The 11,256-nt window shown below is 43.4% G+C and overlaps 1 protein-coding gene across 1 annotated transcript; it reads right to left on the bottom strand.

Annotated features, from left to right (window-relative positions):
• Window positions 1-1,239: 1,239 nt before the first annotated feature.
• Window positions 1,240-9,878, bottom strand: LOC306930715 (5-hydroxytryptamine receptor 1E; the record flags this gene model as incomplete). Its single annotated transcript, XM_079511809.1, has 9 exons — window positions 1,240-1,510; window positions 1,999-2,110; window positions 3,485-3,678; window positions 4,063-4,169; window positions 4,883-4,993; window positions 6,254-6,500; window positions 7,345-7,595; window positions 9,185-9,345; window positions 9,776-9,878. The coding sequence occupies 9 exons, from the start codon at window positions 9,876-9,878 to the stop codon at window positions 1,240-1,242; spliced, it is 1,557 nt and encodes a 518-aa protein (XP_079367935.1).
• Between the last annotated feature and the right edge of the window lie 1,378 nt (window positions 9,879-11,256).

The raw sequence follows: 11,256 nt of genomic DNA, 5'->3' as shown, positions 1-11,256 counted from the left end.
TTCATTACGTCAGACAGACCTTACACCACTCAGTTCACACGGGTGTGATTTTTTAAATAAAAACAACCATTAACAAAACAGAAAATAAAAAACAGTACATTTACCTGCGACCCATAAAAATGACCCACACATGGATGACATTGCACAAGTTTTAAAATGTATAAAAATCTTTAGAAAATAGCCAATTTACAAGCTCACAATGTGTCGCATTATGACCTTTTAGATCTGCTATTTTCAAATGTAAATTGTTGTAAATTGTGGTTAATGCATGTTTTGTAATAATAATCAAACTCTACAAAGTGACTAGTAACTAAAGTTTTCAAATAATTGTAGTGGAGTAAAAAGTACAACATTTGCCTCTGAAATGTAGTAAACTGGAAATACTCAAATAGAGTAAAAGTACCTCAAAATTAAATTGTACCACTGGGCCATGGCTCAGTGGTCCAGGCAGCTTGGCTGGCAATCCAGTCTGGCAGTGTTCCGCGGGTTCGACTCCCGATCCCGACGGCCTTTACTGCATGTCTTCCCCCCATCTCTCTCCCCATTTCCTGTCAGTCTACCGTCTGTCCCTCCATAAAAAATATATAAAAAAATAAAGGCGAAAGCCACAAAAAAACATTAAATTAAATTGTACCAGTAAGTACAGTACTTGAGCACAGTAAACGTACTTGGTTACTTTACACACCACTGCTGGTGCGTTTAGCACACATCGTGCTCCACCCTCACTGTGATCTGCCCATAGAAGAACTGCTGGTACGTTTAGCATACATCGTGCTCCACCCTCACTGTGATCTGCCCATAGAAGAACTGCTGGTACGTTTAGCATACATCGTGCTCCACCCTCACTGTGATCTGCCCATAGAAGAACTGCTGGTACGTTTAGCACACATCGTGCTCCACCCTCACTGTGATCTGCCCATAGAAGAACTGCTGGTACGTTTAGCACACATCGTGCTCCACCCTCACTGTGATCTGCCCATAGAAGAACTGCTGGTACGTTTAGCATACATCGTGCTCCACCCTCACTGTGATCTGCCCATAGAAGAACTGCTGGTACGTTTAGCATACATCGTGCTCCACCCTCACTGTGATCTGCCCATAGAAGAACTGCTGGTACGTTTAGCATACATCGTGCTCCACCCTCACTGTGATCTGCCCATAGAAGAACTGCTGGTACGTTTAACACACATCGTGCTCCACCCTCACTGTGATCTGCCCATAGAAGAACTGCTGGTGCGTTTAGCATACATCGTGCTCCACCCTCACTGTGATCTGCCCATAGAAGAACGTGGCTTGTCCCTCCTGGGTCAAGGCAGAGCACGGCAGTCTGCCGCCCTCTTGTGTCTGAGGGGTGGGGACTTGCAGGCTGTCCAGTGTCTCCGCGGTGGTGGCCCGCGGCCCACTCTGGTGCTGTTGGTCCCAGCAGGAGCTGCCAGGGACCATATCCCCTCCACTGGGGTGTTGTTGGTCCCAGAACTCTGTGTCGACTGTGAACACGGAGGAGCCGTACCTGCAGTGATGATTTGACAGCAAATTTTGATTTAGTTTTTTCTTTCTTTTTTTGATGGAGATTCTTTTGAATAAAATTCCATTTTGTTTTGGTCATATTTTTGTAATCCGAAATATTTTTGTTTGAGTCCAGTCTTGGTCGACTGAATATCGTAAGACTTTAGTCAACTAAATCTACATTTCGACTGAAATGTATTTCGGCGGGCCTTGATGGCGTCATAATGCCTGCTGAAAATATTTTCAGAGGGCAACCAAACTTAAAATAACTTGTCTTTTAGTCCTACTAGATGATCTCTTCTCCACTAGTCCCTCCCTAGTAAAGTCAAGTTTTTATTTGTTGACGAAATCATCAGTATACTTTAGTCATAGTTTTTAGTCAGCATAGCTTAGAATATATTTAGTTTTGGTTTACTTTTCGTGAGTGAATAAAGGTATTAGTCATAGAAAATTTTCGTCATAGTTTTAGTCGACAAAATCAACAGGGCGTACCTGGAGTCGTGGTCACAGTTTGTACTGGTCAGCGTCGAGTTGGAGCGCAGGTCAACGTTGGATGATGTCACAATGCTGGGTCCGCGCCTTCCGCTTCTCCCTTCGTCTACTTCTGGGTCACCATGGGACATATAAATCAATTATTATGACGAATAACTTGCAAAGAAATGAATGACATTGGCCCAGTTTCCCAAAGGACACCTCTTACACCATGGTGTAAGAGGTGGTGTTGTATACATGTATGTGTGTAGTATATATATATATATAAAATGTAAGAGTAAAGAGAGCCTACTGTCAGCTGTCCAGCAGTCCAAATATTATTAAATTAAATTTCAGAATGGTAGACCTGAGGCCTACCATTGTGTGGCACATCTATGCACGGAATGTCTATGTTCACAGGCTTCTGTGTGCGGCCTAGAGGAGCAACTGAGCATGTAATGTGCAACACCACTTCTTACACCATGGTGTAAGAGGTGTCCTTTGGGAAACCGGGCCAATGACTGGAACAACATTAGGCCTATAATAAATAAAGCACGATAGTTAAAACAGGCCATAAATAATTTAATTCTTTCAAAAGATTTTCTTTTTTCAAGGCTCTTTTTCAACATCAATTTCTGAAAATCTTTAGAATTGAACTTTGAAATGATTACGCAAAAACAAATAATTGCGATTATCTCAAAATCTTGCGATCAGTCGATTTTACATAACAGGCCCTTCTGCTAAATGCCTACATTTCCCAGCAAGCATGGTCAGGACCTGGACGAATCAGTGACATCTCGTTGGGGCCAGATCAAGTCAAACCAAGACTAGTCAGGTCTGGCCCAGGCCAGAATATCAACCGGTTTTCAACCAACATTAATTATATTATTTCAACTGGTGAAGACGTCCTGGAAATGATGTAAAGATCACCCCATATGGGCTGTGATCTGGCCTAGTCCTGAACGTCACTCACCGGAGTACATCATCGTAACGTCATCATGACGTCATTTGGCTTGCTGGGTTGTAAATCGTCTATGTTGGGTGGAAACCTCATTATGTCCAAAAACAGCAAAAGTAGCATATCGACAAGCTTGAAACGAGTGGCTTTGCGCCGTGTTTTGAGCTAGCAGATGTACTACTTTTGTAGCCCTGGCGCTCTAAATAAAATATTTTATTTTATGCACAAAAAGTATTATTATACAGAGAAGGTGAGGTCCTGAGAGGCTTCCCACCGTGGAAAAAAACTTTCAACAACACAAAACAGCCTTTGTTTTGGTGAGTAGAAGTAGATTTTTGTAACTAAAGTCGAAGCCCTTGCATGGCAGCGGAATTGTCCATGTGCAGTAGAGCAGGGCTTTAGAGAGAACGCGTTAACGTTCTGGACCAGGGCTACTACACCTTTGATGCTTTTGTGTGACGCTGTAGTATGATCAAGTAGGGGCGTTAATTGACAAAATAATACGGATATAAGACGTTTCTGCCCCGACGACAGCAAACTAAATTGTACCTTGATCTGTGGCGTGGTCTCTCCTGTGCACGGCCATCACCACGCTGCTCCCCAGACGGGCTCGGACCTTCCTCTTCAGGCCGCGCAGGGCGTTCTGGAACTGCTTGCTGAGCAGCGCGTACAGCAGAGGGTTGATGTCCGAGTTGAGCAGCACCAGCCAATAGGAGAAGGTCACAGCGCCAGGCGGCACACGGCTGGAATGCCAAGGTTATTATAATAGTTAACGAAAACGAAAACCTTGTCGTTAACTGAACTAAATAAGAACTACAATAAACAATAACGATAACTAACTGAAACAGTGGTATTGTGTGATTACAAAACAAACTTAAACAAACTGTTGTTTTTTTGTGAATTTATAAGCTTTTTGCCATGATATGAAATCTTAATCTATACATTTTGCTGTACCAGTTTTACACCAGCTGTTGGTACCACCGTATGGCACCTTGCGGTCCGGTAACAAATCAATAAAAACTAGCAAATCCACCCTAGAAACTAATTAAAACTAAGTGATTCAAAAAAGAATAATACAAAAAGACAAAATGAACTAAAACTAAAGTAAAATTAAACATTATTGTAACCTTGGCACAGAGAGGGCCGTCTCCGCGGCCTGGACCAGGGCCACGCCCATGTAGGGCGTCCAGCACAGGAAGAACGCAGAGATGACCAGGAAGAGTCGCAACAAGCCCTGGAAGTAGGAATGGGACCATTAGCCTGGAAACCAGACCAATCTATGTATGTTCCAGAACCGTGCACCCGTGACATTATGACGTGGAAATACTCAACCGAGTGCTTGCTTTTACCTTCCTCTTCAAAACCTGCCACAGGAAAAAAAAAGATCCCTGGGGAGATTGGTCTTGCACTCCTCAGTTTGAATTACATTTCGCTCACCCCAGGGCTGTGGGTGACCAATAAGAACCCACCATTCCAAGTGAAATTATTTTCTTTTTGCTGTGACGTTTGTAACCACCCTTTGGATATAAATGTTCCACAGAAGGTCCAGACTAATATCTACGCAGTGATATTAAATTGTCATGATTATTGTGGCAAAAAACTATATTATTGCGATAATCGAAATATGCTTAAAACTTAAAATGCTACTTTTGTTTACCCACTTGTACCCCCAGCATTCCTATTCTGCTCACAACGCGTTGCAACCCGTTGTGATCTTATATCTGCTATTTTTTGCAAATCGGTTTGTGGAGAGTGAAATATGAGCATACCAATGTGCTATTTACAGGTCCGTTATATCAAGCATAGAGGGTTTAGGAACTTTAGGTAGTACTGAATGTAGCTCAACAAAAGATAATTCATCCAAGTTTTTGAAGGACAATTTCATGATGAATTAAAATCCTGAGGTTTTTTTAATCACGATAACGATTATGGTCCCATGATCCCTACCTGGTGGTGGTGGAGGGTGTGATGGTTGTTCTGGCCATGGGAGGGCGCTGCTGCTCCGCCCTGAGCCAGGAAAGACAGCATATTGTGTCTGGGTGGAGGATTAGATGGAGACTGTGGGCACAGTGGTGGAAGAAGTAGTCAAGTAAATGTAGCCAATAGCAATAGCACCAACGTAGAAATACTCTAAAAAACAAAATGTCATGTGTTCAAGATTAGTAGAAATAATAGGTAGAAATAATAGGTATCAGAATATATACTAAGATTTAATAGGTGATAGGTGGGTTATTGCTGAGTCTAATGATCATTATCCTATAACAATGTGAAAGAAAATATTTAAACAGAAGGAAAAACGTTAAATTCGTGGACAATCAAAATATGTTGGAAATGTTTATGTGGTGTCATTAAAATGAATGTTGATATGGCACTCTGACTATCTAGAAAATAAAAACAAGGTGCTTCTCAAACTATTTCATCACAAGAACCCCAAAAATGATACCGGTATGTACAGTAATTGGCCGCAGACCCCCATCTGAAAATCTGTTGCTCCAGGGACCCCCCAGAAGCAAAGATATTATTAGTTAAAAAACGTTTGCTGTGAAAGACAATATATTCGAAGATTTGAACACGTTTTCACGATTTTTCAGATCTACAAGGTAGAGATGGTCCGATAATCGGCCAGCGATCGGAGATCGGCCATATCGGCCGATATTCACTCTGATCGGTAATCGGCATTTACCCTATCTATGATCGGCAATTTACCCTATCTGGAGAAACTGATCTTATATACACCATTTAAGTGGTAAAAATATATATTTATAGTATAACATCATTTTCCATTTTTGTGACAGGTCTAAACATTCTCCCCTTCCTCCCCACACAAAGGCACAGTTTTGACCTGGGTTTTGACATATAATCATTTTGGAAATATTAAAATTTGCAACATTTCACAAGATCAGTATCGGTATCAGACCTATCGGTATCGGCCGATCATGAGAAAAACAATCGGTGATCGATCCCAAAAAACCTGATCGGAGCAACCCTACTACAAGCTCGTTCATTAGTGTGCTCTGCTATGAGCTTGTAGATCTATTTTTCAATAGCAGGTATGCTCATAGATAAAGGGAATGGCAAATCGAGTGGCAAAGTGACAGGCAAAGTGAGTTTAACATTGTTTAACGTTGTTTAATTCAATTAGATAGGACTCTGTTTGGATGTATGGGCTGTCAAGGCCAGAAAGTAGTTTTTTGCCACTCAGTAGGCATTCCTGCATAACTTCCGGGTTTGATGAGGATGTGCATAAAATAATGGTTATAAGGTGATTGAAAGCTAAGGTGACACAGACGTGTTCCAGAGCTCGTGTGGCTTACAAACCTCAGACACAAAGTGTCCACTGAGGTGGTAGACCATGGTGGAGGAGGGTCCTGCCCCCCACTGCTGGTGGACCGTGGTGGGGTCAGCACCCCTGCGTCGCTGCACGTACTCCTCCAGGCTGTGGATCCTGCGCGCGTGGCTGCGCGCCACCCTGACGATGTGGACGTAGCAGAAGAGGATGACCGCCGCCGGCACCGCGTACGACAGAGCAGCCATGCAAACCGTGTAGCTGGCACTGCTGGACCACCTGCTGGTGGGTGGACAGAACTGCACACTGTAATCGTGGAATAAAAGCTTGATAAAAATCTCATGACTGAAAAATGTTGTGATGATGTTTTATAGGTCAGTGGTTCTCAAACCTTTTTTTGCGCTCTTAAGAGTAAAATTATTGTTAAACATTCTAATTTACACAATTAGACAATGTAGAATAATTGTTACTTACTTTGATCAACGTTTTACCTGTTGTCACTTTATCACCTAAAACTGGAGTAGGCCTATAGGAGGGCTGAAATCCCGTAAGAGGGCATTTTGGACAAAAACAGCAAAAATAGCAGATCTGCAAGCTATCAACGCGTCGCGCTACGACGTGTTGAGAGCTGGTAGATCAGCTATTTTCGGTGCACAACCTAACACTCTTCATCTACTGGAGATGCAGTGTACGACATGGATTTAGAAACAAATTAGTTCTTCAGCGCAAAATGCTGCGTTCAAGTTCAGGGAAAAAAAGCTAATTCTCCTGAATGCTGCCTTCCGGTATGGCATGGAAACGAGTGGCATTTGCATGTCTTTCATCACAGTAAATGCTGAATTCGTGGTTTGGAAAGGGCAGTTGTTTTACAGATGGGTAAAAGGGCAGGGGGGTGAAGCCCCCTTTGATGTCTATACAGGTATGTCTATTTGTGCACGTGCCACTGCCTGCCCACGTACGGTACCTGACCCTGCCCACGTACGGTACCTGACCCTGCCCACGTACGGTACCTGACCCTCCCCACGTACGGTACCTGACCCTGCCCACGTACGGTACCTGACCCTGCCCACGTACGGTACCTGACCCTGCCCACGTACGGTACCTGACTGCCCACGTACGGTACCTGACGGCACAGCTGTACATGGGGGACACGTAGCTGACGGAGCTCCAGCCCAGCAGGGGGGGCACGCTGGTGGCCAGAGCCTGCGTCCAGATCCACAGCACCACGCCGCCCGTCCGCCGCACGGTGCAGCGCGACGCGTAGCGCAGCGCGTGTACGATGGAGTAGTAGCGGTCCAGGGCGATGGCCGCCAGCGTCAGCACAGACGCCGTGCAGTACACAGACGACGTGTAGCCCACGTACAGACACAGGTCCTGTAATGATGGGGGGGAAAGTAGAACTAATTACATTTACTGCACTTAAGTACAATTTTGCTTTTACTTCATGAGTGTGTTTCCAATGTTCAGTACTTTTACTACTCCACTACTTCAGAGGCAAATATTGTCCTACTTTTACCCACGCTACAATTATTTGAAAACGTAAGTTAGTAGTTACTTTGTTGATTTTGATTATTATTACAAAACATACAATAACCACTTCAGCCCTACTGAATATAAATGTAGGCCATTTGAAAATAGCAGATCTACAAGATCATAATGCGTTGCGATGTGACGCATTGTGACCGGCTTGTAGATCGGCTATTTTCAAAAGATCTTTATACATTTGAAAACTTGCGTAGTGAAAGCAATAAGGTACACCTGCACACTGTGTATTTGCTCGGCACATGAGTGTCGAGCAAATACACAGTGTGCGGCTGTACCTTATTACTTACATTTGAAAACTTGAAATGAGACATTCTGCACAATGAGTACATTTACTTTTGTTACTTCAAGTACGTTTTGATACCAATACTTTTGTACTGACCCTTTAGTGCGACCCGCCCCGAAAACGTAAAAGAAACTAAACATATATTGGCATTCCCAGACCTGTAGTTTCAGTGCGACCTCGCCCTCAGGGCGTCTTACTGGTAGTACGTATGTATGTATTATAGTAGTGACGCCCAGTCGCTGTACATGAGGGACAGTACTACAGTAGTATGTATTATAGTAGTGACATACAGTACAGTGCAGTGCACCCAGTCGCTGTACATGAGGGACAGTACTACAGTAGTATGTATTATAGTAGTGACGTACAGTGCAGTGCACCCAGTCACTGTACATGAGGGACATTACTACAGTAGTATGTATTATAGTAGTGACGTACAGTGCAGTCCACCGAGTCACTGTACACGAGGGACAGTACTACAGTAGTATGTATTATAGTAGTGACGTACAGTGCAGTCCACCCAGTCGCTGTACATGAGGGACAGTACTACAGTAGTATGTATTATAGTAGTGACGCCCAGTCGCTGTACATGAGGGACAGTACTACAGTAGTATGTATTATAGTAGTGACGTACAGTGCAGTCCACCCAGTCGCTGTACATGAGGGACAGTACTACAGTAGTATGTATTATAGTAGTGACGCCCAGTCGCTGTACATGAGGGACAGTACTACAGTAGTATGTATTATAGTAGTGACGCCCAGTCGCTGTACATGAGGGACAGTACTACAGTTGTATGTATTATAGTAGTGACGTACAGTGCAGTCCACCCAGTCGCTGTACATGAGGGACAGTACTACAGTAGTATGTATTATAGTAGTGACGCCCAGTCGCTGTACATGAGGGACAGTACTACAGTAGTATGTATTATAGTAGTGATGTACAGTGCAGTCCACCCAGTCGCTGTACATGAGGGACAGTACTACAGTAGTATGTATTATAGTAGTGACGTACAGTGCAGTCCACCCAGTCACTGTACATGAGGGACAGTACTACAGTAGTATGTATTATAGTAGTGACGCCCAGTCGCTGTACATGAGGGACAGTACTACAGTAGTATGTATTATAGTAGTGACGTACAGTGCAGTCCACCCAGTCGTTGTACATGAGGGACATAGCCACAAAGGGCATGACCCCTACGCCCACCAGCAGGTCACTGATGGCCAGATTGATGATCAGCACCGATGTCACCGAGTGGAACGTCTTGGTGGCAGCCACGATCACAATGACCATGATGTTCCCTGCACACGCACACACACACACACACACACACACACACACACACACACACACACACACACACACACACACACACACACACACACACACACACACACACACACACACACACACACACACACACACACACACACACACACACACACACACACACACACACACTTAAATGTCATTGTAAAACAATAAAATAACAACTTTTTTAAATTTATATATACAAAAAATCACACCTGTGTGAACTGAGTGGTGCAACTACACATTTATTGTTATAGTTACTGTACATTAGAACCATGTCAGTGACGTCACATACTAACCATAGCAACCATGCTCACCCGTACAGGCACAAACACACGGGTACTAACAAAGCCAGTTGTTGGAGTGGTTTGCACCACAAAAAAAAAAAAGAAGGATATAGTATTATGTACCGTACGCTACCTGTGATAGCGCCGATACACATCAATGCCATGAGGGCTTCCAGAAGCAGTGGAGTCCGGGATGAGAAAGCGCCAGCTGCAGACGTGTTGGTCACTGATTGCATCACATCGTTTAGAAACGACATTCCACATGCAGGCCCCAAATCAATATCACAATTATGTCACCAACTTTTTGCCTCGATTACGATAAATGAACAATTATTTTTAAGACAAATTGTGAAAATAACAGATCTAAATAAATAGACCGGCTATTTTCGCTATTTTGGCATGCCACCATTGTACAACAAAGTATAATACAGGGCTTCCGTGGTTAATCTGACTAATCATCTATAAAAAAATAAATAATAAGACAAAAGTGTCGATTTGTTGACCAAAAAATGTAATAAAAAAATTCTATCTGCTTCTCAATTATTTGATTAGCCTACATGAGACAGATTAAGTCGGTTAATTGGTTTTGATATATTTGGGGTTAATTATAATTATCCCTGCTCTAATTCCACATAGTAAGCGAGGCCAAACGGATCGAGCCATCCTTTCACCAGGGTGGTCCCAGTGTGGTCCTAAAAGACGAGGAGGATGGTAGTTATCCAGTTCATCTCCACCTCCTGCGAGTCTCGGTGCCAATAAAGCACCTGCACTGAGTGCACTCTCTTATAGAGGGGGGAGGGGGAGTGGTTTACCAGCTCATGCCTTCTTTAACCCATTAAAACCGGGAAAGCATCTGTGTCATTTTAGCTATAATATAGCAACATACGTTTTTCAGAAAACTCTTTAGGATTTAGAAGGAATTTTGTTGCGGTCGGGTAGAAACATCTCCATATTCTAACTTTTTGCGTTTTTTCCTGTAAATGAATGCCCCACTTTGTCATACTAAAAAGCCTGCGTCACACAATTCAAATATCAAAGTAACAGTATAGCACAGTTTGTAGAGTTGCCACTTTAGCTGCTTTTCTTTTTTTTTAATAAATATATATATAGTTTTTATCCCACGATTTTGTAACCCATTTTTCACACCTGGCCAGGGGGAGGCAGTTTAGAGACCAGGATTACTGCATGTTTTTTGTGAGGGTACCTACCCTAGGGGACACGGGGAGAACATGAAAACTCCACACAGAAAGGCCCTTTCACCAACCCCGCCTCGGGTATGGGCACTGATGACACGGAGGAGGAAACACGCCGCCAGCACCCACAGCGCCGCGAGCGGGAATTGAACCCAGGACCTTCTAGCTGTGAGGCGACAGCACTACCAACTGTGCCACCGTGGCACTCTTTAGCTGCTTTTTAATTAGAATCCTGAAAAATAAACAGTTTTGGAGATATGAGTTTTCCTACCCGACAGAGATGTTATGTAGAATCGGCCTCAGGTGGTCTTAATCTTAATGGGTTAACTTTTTCTGCTACATTAGCTTACATCACCTCGCTTTCCAGGGGACGTAAATTAACCACTTTCAACCTAGCATCCTTTATTTTGGGTCATTCAGG

Source organism: Electrona antarctica, assembly GCF_951216825.1.
Source record: "Electrona antarctica genome assembly, chromosome: 10".
Taxonomy (NCBI): Eukaryota; Metazoa; Chordata; class Actinopteri; order Myctophiformes; family Myctophidae; genus Electrona; species Electrona antarctica.
This window is presented reverse-complemented; position numbering and strand designations above follow the sequence as displayed.